Source organism: Pseudophryne corroboree, chromosome 7 (assembly GCF_028390025.1).
Source record: "Pseudophryne corroboree isolate aPseCor3 chromosome 7, aPseCor3.hap2, whole genome shotgun sequence".
NCBI lineage: Eukaryota > Metazoa > Chordata > Amphibia > Anura > Myobatrachidae > Pseudophryne > Pseudophryne corroboree.
In genome coordinates, this window is record NC_086450.1 from 121,762,191 (window position 1) to 121,781,939 (window position 19,749).

At 44.3% G+C, this 19,749-nt stretch overlaps 1 protein-coding gene across 6 annotated transcripts in view; it reads right to left on the reverse strand.

The window, feature by feature from the left end:
* Window positions 1-19,749, reverse strand: part of LOC134944763 (sodium channel protein type 2 subunit alpha-like) — a 329,999-nt gene that overhangs the window by 87,605 nt on the left and 222,645 nt on the right. For all 6 annotated transcript variants that reach the window (XM_063933609.1, XM_063933606.1, XM_063933605.1 and 3 more), the window contains 2 exons: window positions 14,592-14,948; window positions 1,417-1,896 (listed from right to left, as the gene is read on the reverse strand). In XM_063933609.1, coding sequence (XP_063789679.1) covers window positions 1,417-1,896; window positions 14,592-14,948 — 837 coding nt within the window. The remainder of the gene's footprint in view (window positions 1-1,416; window positions 1,897-14,591; window positions 14,949-19,749) is intronic.

Consider the following 19,749-nt stretch of genomic DNA (forward strand, 5'->3'; position numbering starts at 1 on the left):
GCGCCACTCCAGGATTTGAATCATGCAACAAAACAAATTATACTAGAAAAAAGTCACATGGGAACCAACGTTTTGGGGTTGTAGTCCCTTTGTCACACCTTGACAAAGGGGCTACGGGCCCCGAAATGTTTGCTCCTACGTGATGCTTTTCTAATACAATTTGTTGCACGATCCAAATCCTGAAGTGCTGCTGCCTCATTTCACCTCTATGTGCATTGCAGCGTGGGGAGGGCACCCAAGTATTTAACCTACTAAGGGAAGGAGTGCCGGGCACCAGACATCAACTATATATATGTGTATGTATGTATATATATATATATATATATATATATACATACAAATATAAAACCTTTATCACGCATCTGTTACCTCACAATGGAACCCTGTTACCGGGAAACAAACAAATAGGTACAAGAAGAAAATAACCAGAGGGTGCAGAGGTGTTGAGTGTAATTATCCAAACTGATGTCCATAAATGTTTATAACAGGATGAAATGTCCACATATAATTCGACTGGGATTTGATTTCAAGATTGTAGATTTCTTTGTAAATACTAACTTCAGCCACCAATATTATCCAAATCAGGAGAGTTGGGCAACCTGAAACCCTCCAAAAAAGACACCCCATAACATGGCACAAATGGCCTCTTACTAGTCAAATATCTGAATTAATTTTATTCACAATATTCAGAGTAAAATCTTTAAAACAATGCACTGCAGCCTTTGGACAAGTATTGCACTGTTGATGTATACACATTCAGAGGGGACCAGAAGTCAGTCTATTAGAGAATTGTTTTTCAGTGAAATTTCCCAGTGAATTTTGCATTTTTTATTCTCAGTCATAGACTGTGATCTGACCCCTTAGGAAGTTCCATGCAAGGTACGAAACACATAAGGTATTGGTAGTCTGATCCATTCGCTATTACTGGACACCTCCACCATTGAGATCACACCTCATAGGGTGGTTGGTGGAAATGTACACCATCTGTTCCTGTTTTGAAGTTGGTTCTCTGTAACACCATTTTATAATCTAAGAAACATTTTTTTAAAGCTTAACCTCTGAATATTGTGAATAAAATCAATTTAGATATTTGACTAGTAAGAGGCCATTTGTGCCATGTTATGGGGTGTCTTTTTTGGTGAGAGGGTATATTTCAGGTTGCCCAACTCACCTGATTTAGATAATATTGGTGACTCAAGTATTTACAAAGAAATCTACAATCTCGAAATCAAAGTCCGGTCAAATTATATGTGGACATTTGATCCTGTTATAAACATTTATGAGAGAAAACATTCCATAAAACTGTCAAGTGTGATTGACCTACCATTTATAAAGCACTAGTAAAATTATAGTTACAACAATTCATTATCCATACAATTTCAAAAAACATATACAGTACGGTTTTAGAAAACTTACCTCTTTACCTTCCTCTAGGTCTGACTCACTGCTGATGTCTTCAGTATTTGGGTTCTCAAAGTCCGACTCTCCAGCAGCAATCGGCACGGCTACAGTGAGGCACTGCTTGTTGCCAACAGCCATATAATCTCTCTCATCACCTCCATATTTCTCCACACTGCTGCCTATTCCACTTGTTGTCCCACTTAACTCTTGAGGATACCCTTGTTCCTTGATGTTTTCCACCACAACATTGCTAAAGACACCATTATTGCGTGTAAGTTTCAGCTCTTCCAGCTGCTTCCTATCATCTACATCGTTTTTAGTTCTCCGAAACAATTTTTGGAAAAAATCATGCAAGCATTTCTTAATGTAAGCCACTCCCCTTTGGATCCTGCCAACTGCAATCTGAAGATTATTCAGTTCACTGTCGTCATCCGTAGCAGAGAGATTGTCAGAGCTAAATGAGCTCAAGAGCAAGGCCAAGAACAAATTAAGCACCTACAATTTAAACCAAAAAATGCAATCACATACTCACAAAAAATACAACATACTGTACAACATTATTATTGTAATCTTACCAAAGCAATACAGTATGATACAGTAAGCAAAGTTACAACTAAGTTCTAATAACAGGTCTCCATGAATTTAACATTGTAAATATCTCGTACAGATGTGTCCTCATACATCTTTGCCTGCAAAGCAAACGTATCTCAGGCAAATATTCCCATCATGCAGTATCAAGGTGTTCGTGGGTGCGTGCATACTATATGCTTAAAATTGTAGTGCGTTTATAGGCAACAGTACTAGGACACTCCCGCTGCCATATGCACGGAGGGAGACTCAGCGATGCGGCAGTGTACTGGTACGGGTAGTGGGATGTTAAGCTCCCGCTACCCATAGTTGCAGGTGGATTTCCGCGACGGCAATCGCAGGTGTGTGCATGCGCCTGCACCCGGGAATACTAGCATATGAAAGGGATGGTGGCTGTGCGCGTATCGTGGCATGCCACGCAATGCTGTAGTTATTAGACCACAGTACGCTAGCTGTAGTTAAACCACATTTGAACAACAGGAAAAATATCTATTGGGAGCAAAGTAAATAGTGACATACAGTACTCTTACATTGACAGTTAAGATCTTCTTTTTAACATTTACAATAGATGCTTACCAAACCAACATGTAACTTGTGCTCCCCTGAAGGACAAATTGAAAGAAACTGTCCACTGATAAATATTACAGTCATTAGACACAGACTATAGATGACAATTATGATGATGCTGTCAGCCGGGGGCAGAGATTCTGCCGGCATTATCATAGAATCCAGGTGCTAAGGTTACAGACAGATGTGAGGGCAGCAGACCCTATTGTCAAGCTTTTTTAGTTTTAGGGTGGTATTCAATTAGGTGTGCTAGTTTGGGCTGATTTTTGACCAATGGGCATTATATGACCATTCAATTATAATCTTTTTTTTTTTGGGGAGAAAAATATCCAGTTTTCAGGCGATAACACAAGGGATCCGGGATAAATTCTCAATCCCATGTGTTATTGTGGCTCTGTAACAAAATATCAAAAGCCAAAGTGGGCCTAACAGTGTGTCAAAGAGCTCACCCCTTCAAAGGGAGACAGCAAGTTTTATTAATATCTGTCCCACCAAGCCCGCCATCAGGGGGGTGCTGCGGGCACAGCTTTCTTGTGCCCGGCCCCACTAACAGAGAGGAGAGGGCCCGGGCTGCTCATGCCGCTGTCCACCCACCACTCTGCTCCGCCCCATTTTCATGCCTGAGTCCCATTTTGGGAGGTACGTTTTCAATTGAAGCTTGCAGTGTCCTCTCCCCCTCCTGTGACAGTGTCAGAACTCGGGCATGAAAAGGGGCGGGACTACATGGAATGGAGGGGGAGGAGCTACATGGGACCAGGCTGCTACCACAGGAGAATGATCTTCAACAGCTCCTGCCAGCCTGTGATAGGTAAATTGAGGGAGAGTGAGTAAGAGAGAGAAAGTGTGTGTGTGTGTGTGTGTGTGTGTGTGTGTGTGTGTGTGTGTGTGTGTGTATGGTCATTATGTGTAAGTGGCACTACTACTGGACGCAGTTTGTGTATAAGTGGCATGGCTACTGGGAAGCATTATCTGTATAAGCAGCACCGCTAATGGAAGCATTATGTGTATAAGCAGCACCGCTACTGGGAGCATTATGTGTATAAGCAGCACCGCTATTGGGAGCATTATGTGTATAAGCAGTACCGCTACTGGGGACATTAACATGGTGCAAGGGGCATAATATGGTGTTGCTCAGTATGTGCACAGGATTATTTTTTGGAAAAAAATTGTATATTTATTTATGTATTTACTTTTTATAAATTTATTTCTCTTTTTTTTGGGGGGGGGGGGGGGGGGGGGGGGGGGGGCTGCCTATTTTGTTGGTCCTGAGCCCCACAATTTCTGATCGCAGCCTTGTGTCCTACAATGGTCAAGTTGTCTGTGTATATGTGAGAAAAATGAGAGGGAGTTGAACAGGAATGAAAGCATATAAGGGTCTTTGATTCTTGTGATTGGTTAGTTTAGGCTATGTTGCTAGGCAGATCAAGGGTATTAGCCTGTTATTATTGGTTTAGGCTTGTTCTATCAGTAAGGGGATGATAGGAGGGCTTTGGCAGCCTTTATAGGGAGGATTTTGAGTGAAAATAATCCTCTAGTCGGTTTGGAAGGCTGAGTACAACTGTGTCACAGTTTTGCATCATTTTCCTAGCTGTTCAATTAGTTTCCTTTGCTTTATAATCTTTTCATCATACTTTAACTCTCTCTTTCCTGATCCTGTACTCTGCACTTACTTTCTACTTGTCCTGTGTGTCTGCCACTTTTGCCCCTTTTCTTTCCTCTATCTTTCCCCTCTGTTTTCTCCCCACTGTAGGGCTCTCTTCCCCCGGGTGTCATTATGCCCAGGCGCCGCCTCCTTGATGTGGTTCCCCCTTCTGGGGCTGTGGGTGGGGGTGGACTGGGAGCCGCTCAGAGCCGGCGGCCTGATGTCCCTGCTCTGACTCCTTTGGCAGCAGGGCACGGTGTGGTGGGGCTGCTGCCGGGGAGCAGGCGCATCATACACCTGCGCGTCCTGCCCCATCCGCGGCTCCATCCACCGGGAGGCACAGTGAGCTCGGCAGGTCCTGTAGTCAGCGGGATGCGCCACGGGGCCACCGGCTCAAGCAGCAGTACCTCGAGTGCTGGGGACTGGGCATCCCTTGCTTCATCTGGGGGCGCAGGTCTGCACCAAAAAGCAGCCGTGGGCCGCATGTAACTCTAGGGCTCCGGATTGCACCCGTGGCTGCGGGTGTTGCTTTATGGCTGGGGTAGCCACACCTGGGGGTATGTCTACAGTTGCCGTGCATACAGACACTAGGGTTGTTACTGCGGCCGCCATTTTAGGTCCACATGTGTTCCACAATGCACAGCAGGTGGCAGGCACCATTTTGAGTGGTGTTTGTGTGCCACCTGCTGTTCATTCCGTGAATTGGCAGCTGCATACTCATGACAGTGTATGGGTAGCTTCTTGCGTAGCGATGGTGCAGCCTGCTATCATGGCTTCCTTTGGTACTATGGCTAGTAGCAGTCACTCAGTGGTTGGGGAAAATCTGCAGTCATTCACAGTGTCCAGCGGCGTGCGGCAGCAGTATTTTCCATTGCCAATGTCACACACTGGCACCCAGACGTTGCCCTCCCTGGTCTCCACCCTGCAAGTGGTCCAAACAGTTTGGTCGACTGGTGTAGCTCAAAATTTCTGCCACACTTCTAGTGTGTCGGTGATACCATGGTCTTTCCAGCCCGATCCCCTACTGATGGCCACGTATAGTCAGCCGCCATTCTGGCGGCCCATTTATTCCCCAGCGCAGCAGTCACCGGGTTTCTAAGGGCACCCCTGGCTTGGGGGTTATGAGGCGGTAGGGCCAATCTTGCCACAATACACTCAGGCAGGCACTATGCCTTTGTTCCCTTCTTCGGCAGGTGCATTGCCGGCTCGGGTGGCATCACCTGCTGCATCGGCTCCTCCTGCAGTGGATTTGGCTGGGGACAGCTTGCAACTCCCCGTTCCTGCTGGTGGGATGTCGGGGGTCCTGTCATGATTTAACCCCTGTTATTTCTATCCCTGAAGCTGCAGCCACTGCATTGGTGGTGGAGAATCCTCCTATAGTGGCAGGTGCTGAGCGGCCGGACGTTGTGGAATCGGTTCCTCATGAAGGCGGGGTTTCTGTTTCAGCTGTTGCTCTGCCGGCGGGCACACTAAAGGGATTCCTGACCCTTCTGGATCAGGTGAGCAGGACGTTTCTCTCACATCATCTGATGGTTCCTCGTCGGATTCAACGGCTAGCGGGGATAGGTCCGGTTCCCCCAAGTGCCCGCGCAAGCTAGCGAAATTGGTTGCACGTGCAGTGGCTAAAAAGGTAGGCAAGAGGAAGGAACCAAAAAAGTTGGCTACTCCAGCGAAGCCACCTTTGTTTACAGATATTGTACACTGCGCTAACACTGCGGTGAGGAGGGGGCTGAGGAAACGGATGAGGGGGAAGATTGACAAGGGGAAATATGTTGATTTCGTAACTCGTATAGAGGACATGAAGAAGGACTTCGAAAAGGCGAAGAAACCAGGTGGTATGGGTTAGAATGCATTTAAGAGTTTCCACCATGGGTAACGGGTTTTTGTATTTTTCCGCATGTTATTTGGACACCAGACCCGATGAGCATAAGAATGTCGGGAAATATTTATTCCTTATCAATGAGATGCTCTTGAAGTACAAAGGCACTGTTTGGAGGGATTATGACGATAAATTTCATCGGAATCAGGATGGCAACCCAACTTTGCCTTTGGGTTTCAAGGACGTCGAAGTTTGTTTTGAGGTTACCAACCAAGGCAAGACTTCTACGGAGGTCCCGGGCAAAAAGGTGTTCACGGGTGGAAAAAGTACAGCGGGTCCCACGGCAAAAGGGTTTGTTTTGCTTTTAATGACTGGAAATGCAACAGTGTCATTTTTGCCACTTTTGCGGAGCCAATCACCTAGCCAAGGGATGCAAGTCAGCGGGAGGGGGACACCAGCCAGCACAGGGGGAGGTTAACAGAGGTGCTAAGTAAAGCCCCTTCTCCCATAGTTGTGTCGGAATTGGCCAAGTGCTTACTTAGTTATCCTAATAAAGTTGATGCCGAGTTTTTGTTGGATGGTTTTAGTTACGGTTTGCCCATTTCTGCTACGGTCCAGGTTAGGTCACATAGGAATTTGAAGTTGGCAAGGGATTTCCCCCATGTGGTGAGGCAGAAGGTGGAGTTGGAAGTTCAATTGGGATGCATGTGCGGACCTTTTGATTGCTTTTCTCTGCTGGGCTTGTGCATTTCTCCCGTAGCGGTGGTGCCCAAGAAGGTCCCTGGTAAATTCCGCTTAATATAACATCTGTCTCATACTCATGGGGGTTCCATTAACGACTCCATTCCTGAAGACTTTTGCAAGGTCCATTATCAGTTGTTTGACGAGGCCCTGGAGTTGATAATGGGGTTTGGCCCCCATGCCCTGTTGGCGAAGTTAGATGTTGAGTCGGCTTTTCGACTCTTTCCCCTTCACCCTGACTCATTTAGGTTTATGGGTCTTCAGTTGGGCAGGTGTTACTATATTGACAGATGTTTGCCTATGGGGTGTTCTATCGCCTATTTCAAGAAGTTCAGCAGTTTTTTACATTGGTGCATTCGTACAGGCACCGGCTCTGAAGGCATCGCCCACTACCTGGATGATTTTCTCTTTATAGGGCCAAGAGAAAGCAACGTCTGCCGGGTGCTACTGTCTTATGCTGATGCCCTGTATGCAAAGTTGGAGGTCCCCATAGCCCATGACAAGACTGAAGGTCCTATGTGCTGCCTGTCCTACCTGGGTATCGAAGTGGATACAGCTGCGGGTTGCTGCCATATTCCGGCCGAGAAGTTTCGGAAGCTTTTGAACCATATAAAGGACTGTTTAGGCAAAGGCAGGGTCAGGCTGCGTCAGGTTCAATCCCTTCTGGGCTCTTTCCATTTCACCTGCAGGGTTATCCCCATGGGGAGGGTTTTCTGCCGTAAACTGGAGAGAGCCATGGCGGGAGTGTCTGGGATGCATCACACTATTCGCATGTCCGGGGAGGTCAAAGATGACCTGAGAGTTTGGTCTACTTTCTTGGTTGACTTTAATTTGGAGTTGCCCCTCCGGCCCGTATCTAATACCCACCTGCAGTTGTTCATTGACGCTGCGGGGTCCACTGGTTTTGGTGCGTTTTTTCAGGGTGAGTGGTGTGTTGCTCCTTGGCCTCCTTCCTGGGTCCCTTGAGGCTTTACAGTGAACTTGTTATTGTTGGAACTCTTTCCAATAATGGTGGCAGTAGAGTTATGGGCTTCCAAATTGGCGAATCAGACCATCACATTCTGGTGCGACAATTTGGGTGCAGTGCAGGCCATCAACAACCAATGTTACTCTGTACCCCAAGTATTTCGATTTTTGTTTAGGTTCCTGGTGTTGAAATGCTTGTGTTTCAACATAAAGTTCGCTGTGCAGCTTGTCCCGGGGGTTGAGAATGGCATTGCGGACGCTTTGTCACGTTTCAACATCACTAGATTTTGCAAGTTGGCTCCGGGAGCTATGTCCCTGGGTTTGACATGTCCGCCTTATGTCTGCCAGATTATAGATCAGGCATAGCGGACTTGGCGCAGAAATCTTTGGCTCCCTCGACTCATCGGGCATAGGGCCTAATTCAGACCTGATCGCTCACTAGGGTTTTTTTGCAGCACTGCGAACAGATAGTCACCGCCCATAGGGGAGTGTATTTTAGCTGTGCAAGTGTGCGAACGCATGTGCAGCAGAGCTGTGCAAACAAATCTTGTGCAGTCTCTGCACAGCCCAGGACTTACTCAGTCGCTGCGATCACTTCAGCCTGTCCGGGCCCGGAACTGACGTCGGACACCCACCCTGCAAACACTTGGACACGCCTGTCTTTTTCCAACCACTCCCTGAAAACGGTCAGTTGCCACCCAGAAACACCTTCTTCCTGTCAATATCCTTGCGATCAGCTGTGCGAATGAATTCTTCGTAAAACCCATCGCACAGCAACGATCCACTTTGTACTCGTGCGATGTGCCTGCGCATTGCGGTGCATGCGCAGTTCTGACCTGATCGCAGTGCTACAGAAACCGCTAGCGAGCGATCTTGTCTGAATGACCCCCATATTCTGCAGCCTGGCAAGACTGGGAGTCATATCGCAATAGGTTTGCAGGAGAGGGTAAGTCAGGGGAGGAGCTGTTACTGGCTTTTGTTTAGGACTATTACAAACAGGGTAGGTCCAAGGCGGCCATGAACTCCGCGTTAGCGGGTATTTCATTCCATGCTCACTTGCAGCGTGAGACCAAACCCTCTAAGTCTTTTGTCCTGTCCAAAGCTTTAAAGGGCTGGGCAAAAGAAAGGCCCGCTCCCATGGATTCGGCAAGGCCCATAGATTTGCGTTTATTGTGAGAGTTGTTGGCGATTCTCACTGCAGTGACTGAGTCCAAACTTGAGGTATCCCTATTCAGATTTATTATTCTTGGGAATTTTTTGGTGCTTTTCGGGTCAGTGAATTAGTGGCATCAAATAAACGGTCAAGGGATACCGGTCTGTTGTTTACGGATGTGATATGCCAGCCGGAGGTGGTGTTGTGCAAGATACCTCATTCCAAGACCGACCAGTTGGGTTGGGGGCGTTGGGTAACTTTGAAGAGTCATGCAGAACCAGCGTTATGCCCGGTCCTGTTGACACATATCTATTTGCCCTAACAGCCTCTGGGTGGCTCTCAATTCTTGCTACACGGGAATTCCCTGCCTCTCACCAGGTTTCAGTTTGATGAACGGCCAGTGTTGTCCTGCCCCTGGGGGGGTCAATGGGCGTTCCCAGTAGGAGGTCCATACCATGCCAGTAAGGGGTGGTGAGTCCTTCACAGTGCAGGTTATGCTTATATATAGTTGGGGCGTGTTTATTGTGCCATTACAGTTGGGGTGTATCAGTTACTGCCAAGTTGTATGATATATACTGGATATACTGGAGCTGGCCATTATAGCGTCTTCTTTGCCGTCCCTATGTTTAGGGTGATCCAATTAATAAATACAATGACCTTTTAAATCTAATGCAGTTGGTGTCCGTGTCGTTATTTTTAGTTGATAACCTAGCTTAAGTATATTGTTAAGGTAAGAGCAATCACAATAAATGATCGACGCCTTATAAGCTTTAAATGTGATTTTATGTTGTTTTTGACTTTATCAAAAAGAAAGATATTAGCTGCATTTGGGTGTACTCAGGTTCAAAATAGTCTCACAGTAGGCCAGACAGGAGGAATAAAAACTTCACCCTTATTACCTCATAACATTCTATATAATGGGGACAAAAAAAACTATACTACAGTATATAATAGGCAATTTGGATCCCATAGAGAGTTGTATCTACAGAGGTGTCCCCTTACTTTGTTACATGCGATGTGCTCACATCGCAGACTAACCGTTACAGTATAGTGTATGGCAGCGGGAGCCTGCGTATGTATGTATATATATATATATATTTATTATTTAAACATAATTTAGAGTTGATCGCTGCAGCAAATTTGTTAGCAGTTGGCCAAAACCATGTGCACTGCAGGTGGGGCAGATATAACATGTGCAGAGAGAGTTGGATTTGGGTGGGTTATTTTGTTTCTGTGCAGGGTAAATACTGACTGCTTTATTTTTATACTGCAATTTAGATTTCAGTTTGAACACACCACACTCAAATCTAACTCTGTCTGCACATGTTTTATCTGCCCCCCCCCCCCCTGCAGTGCACATGGTTTTGCCCAACTGCTAACAAATTTGCTGCTGCGATCAACTCTGAATTACCCCCATAGTAACATAGGGGGTCATTCTGACCTGATCGCTAGCAGGCTACTTTTAGCACTGCTGCGATCAGGTAGTCGCCGCCTACAGGGAAGGGGGTTAGGGCTTTGCAGGGCTGCAATCCGCTGTGCAGGGACTGCACAAGCAAAAAGTTTGTGCAGTCTCTGCACAGCTCAAGACTTACCCGCTGCGACGATCTTCCTGTAGCTGACGTCAGGATCCCTCCCTGCTGATGTCCGGACACGCCTGCGTTTTCTTTGGCACTCCCAGAAAATGGTCAGTTTCCTCCCCCGGCCGGCCTCTTCCTGTCAATGTTCTTGCGTTCGCCGCTGCGAATGCGTTCTTCAGTATACTTGTCGCTGCTGCGCATTGCCGAGCGCGCATGCACAGTTCGGACCCGTTCACACGGCTGTGAAAAAAAGCAGTGTGCGAACGGGTCGGAATGACCTCCATAGTTTCTGAGGTTGAAAAAAGACAATGGCCCTCATTCCGAGTTGTTCGCTCGGTAATTTTCTTCGCATCACAGCGATTTTCCGCAAACTGCGCATGCGCAATGTTCGCACTGCGACTGCGCCAAGTAAATTTGCTGAGAAGTTTGGTATTTTACTCGCGGCATTACGAGGTTTTTTCTTCGTTCTGGTGATCGGAGTGTGATTGACAGGAAGTGGGTGTTTCTGGGCGGAAACTGGCCGTTTTATGGGAGTGTGTGAAAAAACGCTGCCGTTTCTGGCAAAAACGCGGGAGTGGCTGAAGAAACGGGGGAGTGTCTGGGCGAACGCTGGGTGTGTTTGTGACGTCAAACCAGGAACGACAAGCACTGAACTGATCGCACTGGAAGAGTAAGTCTCGAGCTACTCAGAAACTGCACAGAAAAATCTTTTCCGCAATATTGCGAATACTTCGTTCGCAATTCTGCTAAGCTAAGATACACTCCCAGAGGGCGACGGCGTAGCGTGTGTAATGCTGCGAAAAGCGGCTAGCGAGCGAACAACTCGGAATGAGGGCCAATGTGTCCATCGAGTACAACCTATTTGTGGTCTCCTACGCAGTATTATTTTTGGACTAATTTTGTCTGATGCTGAGGTCGGCCATTGTGTTTTATTCCTCTTTTTTTAATAACTATAGTGCATAACTACGCACCATAATCCTGAATATCCTTATCCATTAGGAATTTATTTAACCCATTCTTAAAGGTGTTGACTGAGTCCGCCATTACTACTCTCTCAGGCAGGGAATTCCAAACACGTATTGTCCTTACTGTGAAAAAACCTTTTCGCCTCAATGTGCAGAAACTCCTCTCCTCTAATATAAGCGAGTGACCACGTGTCCTCTGTGCTGATCTTATTGAAAACAGGTCCCTCGCAAGCTCTGTGTATTGACCCCTTATATATTTGTAGATGTTGCTCATGTCCCCTCTTAGTCTCCTCTTTTCCAGTGTGAACATGTCTAGCCTTGCAAGCCTTTCCTCGTATTCCAGCATCTCCATCCCCTTAATTAGTTTGGTCGCCCGCATCTGAACCTTTTCTAGTTCCAGGATATCCTTTTTGTAGTATGGTGCCCAAAATTGTGCACAGTATTCAAGATAAGGCCTCACTAGGGATTTATATAATGGGAGTACAGGTTGAGTATCCCTTATCCAAAATGCTTGGGACCAGAAGTATTTTGGATATTGGATTTTTCCGTATTTTGGAATAATTGCATACCATAATGAGATATCATGGTGATGGGACCTAAGTCTAAGCACAGAATGCATTTATGTTTCATATACACCTTATACACACAGCCTGAAGGTAATTTTAGCCAATATTTTTAATAACTGTGCATTAAACAAAGTGTGTGTATATTCACACAATTCATGTATGTTTCATATAAACCTTATAAATACAGCCTGGAGGTCATTTAATACAATATGTTTAATTACTTTGTGGATTAAACAAAGTTTGTATACATTGAGCTATCAGAAAATAAACATTTCACTATCTCAGTCTCACTTAAAAATTCTGTATTTCGGACTATTCCATATTTCGGAATATTTGGATATGGGATACTCAACCTGTAGAACACTCTAATCCCTTGCATCAATTCCCCGCTTTATACATGCTAATACCTTGTTGGCCTACTTTGCTGCAATCCTACTTTGGTTACTGCTGCTTAGTATGGTATCTATGTGAATACCCAAGTCTTTTTCCAGTACAGAATCCCATAATATTACCCCATTTAGTTTGTAGGTGTTATTTTTGTTCTTGCTTCCAAAGTGCATTACCTTACACTTGTCTGTATTGAAGTTAATTTTCCATTTTGCTGCCCATGCTTCCAGTTTAACTAAGTCATTCTGAAGAGACTCAACATCTCCCTTCGTATTTATAACCTTACACAATTTGGTATCGACTGCACAGATTGACACCATGCTCTCTAGATCTACCGCTAGACCGTTAATGAAAATATTGACCAATAGTGGTCCAAGTACAGACCCTTGTGGCACACCATTTAGTACTTCAGTCCAATTTGAAAAAGTTCTATTTACCACGACACGCTGCTCCCTATTATTTAACCAATTTCTGACCCAAGTGCATATTGTGCTCCTTAGAGCTGGTTCTTGTAACTTATAGATAAGTCTCATGTGCGGTACTGTGTTGAAAGCTTTAGCAAAGTCTAAAAAGATTACATCTACCTCCTTACCCTGATCAAGGTTCGCACTAACTGTTTCATAAAAGCCTAGTAGGTTTGTTTGACATGATCTATCCTTCACAAATCCACGTTGGTTCCTATTAATAACCTTATTGGCTTCAAGGAACTTCTGTATATCATTACTTAGAATACCTTCCAGTACTTTCCACACTATAGATGTAAATCTGACTGGTCTATAATTACCCGGTTCAGCTTTACTTCCCTTTTTGAATATCAGCACTACTTCCACTATACGACAGTCTTTGGGAACCATGCCTGATGTAAGTGAGTCATTGAAGATCAAAAAAAGCGGTCTTGGTAGTTCAGAGTGAAGCTCCATGAGAACCCTAGTGTGAATCCCGTTGGGACCAGGTGATTTATTAATCTTAATTTTTTTTAATCAGTCACAGACTACCTCCTCGCTTAAATAAGCACTTAGCAGTGGGACATTATCTTTGTTGAGATTGTGTGTTAATCCCCGCATCTGGTCCTCTCTTGTGAAGAACGATGAGAAAAACTCATTTAATTTGTTCGCTATGTCATTATCGTTTTTGATTAAGACTCCCGCTTGTCCTTTAAAGGGCCTATACTCTCCTTCTTTAATCTTTTGCTGTTGATATAGTTAAAAAAAAATGGGGTTTGATTTGCTTTCCTTTGCTACTAGCTATTCAGTTTCTACTTTAGCTGCTCTTATTTCTTTTTTGCGTATTTTGTTACAATCCTTATAGTGCTGGAATGACTCCGCATACCCGTCTGATTTGTATTTTTTTGAATGCTCACTTTTTTTGTCCATTAATTCCATAATCTTTTGTTAAGCCACATTGGTTTGGGATTTTTAGTCCTTTGTTTGCTGCCCATGGGAATAAATTTGCGAGTATTATTTACAAGCAGTGATTTTAATACCTCCCATTTCTCCGTAGTATTTTTTCCTTGAAACAAAATTTCCCATTCAATGTCCCTTAAAGCTTCCCTCATCATGTCAAAGTTGGCTTTGCTAAAGTTTGGAGTCCTAGTTGAGCCAATATAGGACTGCTTATGAAAACTGATATTGAATGCGACCATATTGTGGTCGCTGTTTCCCATACAACTGTACATATTTTTATGTCTAGATTATTTACAAGTTGCATTTCCCATTACAATGTGGTTCATTTGCGCAAATATAGGCATGTGATCCAAGAAAAGAGTAAGTTGCGCTTTCAGTTGTCACTTTTATTAATAAGCCTTAAGGTGGGTACACACTTAGCGATAAATTAAATAATTTATTTTGACCTTTCCTTGAGCAACGTTGTTTAATTTATTGCTAAGTGTGTGTGCTGCCAAAGAGGAGCAATGCACGGATCCGTGGGTCATTAACGACCCTCGCTGTCAGCCGTGCATCCAGCTCAATTTGGACCGTTGTACAAAAACTGCATGCACGGCCCTGCCGCGGCGTGACATCACTGAACGATAAGGTTGTCATATCGCTCAGTGTGTATGCACAGCAACCGACCACCCATCAGGGAAGGGAACAGACTAGGCGACGTCGCTTATAGAGCACATCGCCTAATGTGTACCCACCCTTAGAGTGGGAAAAAGAACATGGCAGGTAAAGTGAGACTTTTTACATAAATATTTGGTAAATATAAAAAGTAAAACGTACCACTAGATTTCCAATGACCATGACTAACATGAACACCAAGAGGCACATAGATTGTCCGGCCACCTCCATACAGTCCCACATGGTCTCAATCCATTCTCCACATAGCACTCGGAAAACAATCAGGAATGAATGGAAGAAGTCATTCATGTGCCAGCGGGGAAGTTCGCAGTCATCAGAAATTTTGCAGACACATTCCTTGTAGCTTTTGCCAAATAGCTGCATGCCGACCACAGCAAAGATAAACACGATGATGGCCAACACCAAGGTCAAGTTTCCCAATGCTCCCACGGAATTACCAATGATTTTGATCAGCATATTGAGTGTTGGCCATGATTTTGCCAACTTGAAGACACGGAGCTAAAAATAAATAGATTATAATATTTTACATTTTATGCATTTAAATTAGCAAATAAAGCTGACCATACATGGTACTTTGGGGCAGATGTATTAACCTGGAGAAGGCATAACGAAGTGATAAACCAGTGACATGTGCACGGTGATAAAGGCACCAGCCAATCAGATCCTAACTGTTAATTTACATATTGGATCTGATTGGCTGGTGCCTTTATCACCTTGCACATATCACTGGTTTATCATTTCCTTATGCCTTCTCCAGGTTAATACATCTGCCCCATTGTATTTTATTTAATCTAAAACTCTCAAAGTTTACAAATGCATGGCACTCATTTATATTGACTAACCAGATATACTGTAACATCTTATGTTCCTATTGGACTATATACTCTGAAACATTGTGTCTTCCATCAGTACATTGGGTGTCCTGTATAATCTCTCTACTATCTACAATTGGTTTGGGAAATGGTGGATTTATTTAAGCGGCTTGCTAGTATATTGTTGATATTTTCATTTTATAAAAAACCTTATCGAAGACAGATATCACAGGTTACTATTCCCAGTTGTGGTCCACGTGGATCGTAAAGTATGAAAAGTTAAAAAAAAGTGAAAAACACATGTCGACCGTTTCATGTGTCGACCTTTGCTATGTTAACATAATGCCCTTGTTCAGCAAATTTGTCAGCAGGTAATGCGGGGGTCCCCTTATCACCAACACGTTTCGACCCTATTCCTTGGTTCTTTATCAAGCTATGGCGACATAACGATCCAAATGAGATAATTCATGTGTAACTGTTTTTGATTGATTAGGAGTGGTATTTATATCTATTTGTGAACTCTGAACCAGTATGCCTCCTTGATAAAGACCCAAGGAAGAGGCTCGAAATGTGTTGGCGATAAGGGGACCCCAGCATTACCTGCTGACGGATCTGCTGAACACTTGCCAGTGAAGGGATCCCAGACTGCCTGCCCGGGAAGACACCTGGTGATTATAAGAGCTAAAACGATTATTAGAACTGACTGTTGCCAGTAATTAACCTTTATGGTAATTGTTCTGTACTTCAGTTTCAGCAGAATTGGGGATGTCCACCCCTTAATTTGTTTTTATGATTCATTGTACTTTTATGGAATTTTATGAATTGTCATTAAACATACGTTTCTACACATGATACGCTTTTTGTCTCTTCCTCTCATATGCTGATTTATTGATGCTGCACTACCTGAGGAGAGACTTAACAGACCATTACATCAATTGACGGAATGTATATGACATTTTTCTCATGTCATTGTATGTATTGTCATTTGTGTTGACTACCTGGCGCCTGGTGGAACACACACCCTATATTCTGTTTCTATCTAAAGCTTCAAAATTTTGTTGACTTTAAGAGGACTGTCTAGATTGAACAGTTCATTTAACATACAAAGTACCAGTAGTACCAGTCAGAAGTACCAGCCAAAATTCGAAAAGTATTGTGACCGTATTCAGGAAAGATATAAGATGACATAAATAAATTAGCGAATGCCAAAGCCAAATTAGAACCCATTGTGGTCCCAGCACTTAACATGTAGAAAGCATTAGCATATGTAAGTGGTTGTTAACCAAAATGGTCTCAGTTATCTCACACACAATATGTATGGGCTGACCATCCAAGAACCATGTACCAGGCTAAAATGAACAGCGTCAACACCAATGGGATCCTTAGGGATGCGGCACATTATAGGACAAATGGTGGAATCAACCTTGAGAATATTTCCAAGAGTAGCATCAACCCACCTATGTAAAATTACTCTATCAATAATAATCATGTCTACCGTTGCTATAGTTTTGCTCATATCGTTGTATGTCATACAAGTATAGGCAGCAAGGGATGATAAATACTGTCTACTGTCATGGTCATAGTCTGCATAATCCAGGACAACAATCATTCTCCCTTTGTCTGTGGACTGAATAACTATTTGTTTGTTGTTCCTTAATGATTGTACCACTTGCTTTTGATCTTTGTTTAAATTGTAAAGTTGTAAAGTTTACACTCATTCCTATCTTTTCTATAGCCTTGTTCAGTTACTCAAAAGGAAGTTTTAATACTGTGATTAGTTGATACTGGATTGAATTTCTTTGTTTTAGGTTTTTTTAATTTTTTTAAAACTGCTCAGTCACCATTGTAGATATAGGGGTATATTCAATTAAAGTCGGATCCATTCCGACATGTATTTGTCGGAATTGATCCGACAACCCCTATTCAATCCCATCTTAATTCGACTTTTTCAAGTCGAATTGAGATGGGACGCAGAGGAGGAGAAGGGGGGCGAGCCGTGGGAAGACCAGAGGGGGCACAGCCGGCGGGCATACAGGGAAGAGCAGCGCTACAGTAGCGCTGCAGCAGGATGTCACTCAGCCGCCCAACCTCACGGCAGCTTCCACCCGGCTCCAGCAGAGTGCTTGAGTTGGGTGGAAGCTGCCGTGAGGCCGGGCGGCTGAGTGACATCCAGCTGCAGCGCTAGTGTAGCGCTGATCTCCCTGTAAGCAAGCCGGCTGTCCCCCCGTCTCCCTGCGACTCCCCCCTCTCCTCCTCTGGGTCCGCATCTCAGTCCGACATCTTTTTGATGTCGGACTGAGATGGTCGAAAAGGGGGCAAAAACCGTTTTCGACACAAGCACGTGGATCGGCAGCTATTCCGCCGATCTATGTGCTTTTCGACAAGTCGAATTCATCAACTTGTCGAAAAATGTAGGGATATATTGAATAGGTCGAATCAGGATTCAGCCTTAAAAAGTCGAAAACTGCTGTCTTTTCGACAGACGGCAGTTTTCGACTTCAATTGAATATACCCCATAATGCTGCCTTCACCATAATATTCTCATAACCATAGTTTCCTGCCCAGTTTATAATTGTCAAAAGATGATGCAAAGAAGTCATGTTTGTGTGTGGGGGAATGAATGTCAAGTCTAGTGCTAATACTGAAATTTCAAGTGCTGTCAACTTGTAAGAAGATAAATTAAAGCGTTAATGCCTTCTTCTTCCCCTCTGACCAGCACCTCCTATCCGCATGATTCTGGGGTCTCTTTGGTCAAGGGGGTTGGCTGTGGGTTTGACTGTAGCCAATAAAAAAACTCCCACTCTACTGGGTGGCAGGTTATTACCTGGATCAGACTCTGAAGATGAAAAGTTATCTACAGTGTATGTGGGACGTCTCCTAGAGGAGAGGTAAATGACTCACATATCTCTGTCATGGTCCGGGTAATTAAACAGACATTCTTACCTCTCAAGTGCCTATCCAAGCTGTCACTACGCTCCAGGTTCAGTTGCTATCAGCATGGTCTGCATCCACTGAATAGTGTGGCAGATCTGCAGCCACATGTGACTAAAACATAGTTTCCTTCCTATACCAAACATGGGTGCTGCCATGTTTGATCCGGTCATCTGGTTCCAGTGAGCATCCTGCTGTCCAGCTGATCATCCCAGCCAATCCTTGCACACTGGCTCCTATAAGAATGCTGGGTAAGGACTGCCTAATCGCCAGTGCTATGATTGTCATACCCTGTATGGTTGTTTGCTCTCAGTTGCTTTCAGGGTAACTTGCTCCAGGAGATTCCACTCCGTCCTGAGACCTGAGTTCCATCCAGCTTGCAGCTCTGCCTGGCTCATCGGTATTCCGCCATTGATACTCAGCTCCATTGGTGTTCCGCCATCGATACTCAGCTCCATCGGTATTCTACCATCAATACTCGGCTCCATCTGTGTTTCACGAACGATACTCACCTCCATTGGTGTTCCGCCATTGATACTCACCTCCATCGGTGTTCCGCCATTGATACTCACCTCCATCGGTGTTTCGCCATCGATTTCCAGCTCCATCGGTGTTCCGCCATCGATCTCTAGCTCCATCGGTGTTCCGCCATCAATCTCAAGCTACAGTGGTAATCGGCACCAATATCCAGTATCATCGGTATCCATCTCACCTCCAGTGGTCAGTAACCTTGTGCTCATTCATATTGGGACTTCATCAGTGGTTTACACTGAATCTAAGCCTGCTGCTGTGTGCTTATTTATGTTGGGACTTCATCAGTGGTTTACACTGCATCTAAATTCTAATGTTGTTTGCTCAGCCATATTGAGACTTCATTAGTGGTCCACACTACATCTGATATTACATCTTCCCATCGATGTTACATTTGCTACAGCATTGCCTCAGTTCCTATGCCTATATGTTACTGCATTATCTGTGATACCGATTATCTGAGTCTATTACCATCTGCCGCTATCTGTACCATCTTGCGTGCTGAATAAAAACACTTATTATATTTTACAATCTCCTCTGTCTTGGTCACGCCTTCAAGCCTACGCTCAAGTACACCACATCCTGGTTAATGTACAAGAACATAATCAAAGCTCCCAGGTTCATATACCAGTCAGCCCCTATGCCTGAAATCTCTACCGGTCAGAGTCAGACCTCAGGCGTGACAATCTTTTTTCTTTCTTCCATGATGTGTAATCTTATAAAGGTTTTCCATATAGCTGTAAACTTTGACAATGTTTTAGGAAGTTGCTGAAATAAAATTCACCATTTCTTAAACCTTTCGATCAGCAAGTGTATATCTACTGCGGATATACACTATAAGGGGTGTCCGGGATGGTGTTTCCTCCAGGACATTCTGAGGATCCCCCTTCCCCACAGTTGTTGACAAAATGTGAGTGATAGTTTTTTTTAAATACATTTTTCACGCTCTCCTTCAACATTAGTTGCCTTGATTTATGTTTACCCCGTAGACATGCCAAAACAGATCATTATGGACTACGTCAAAT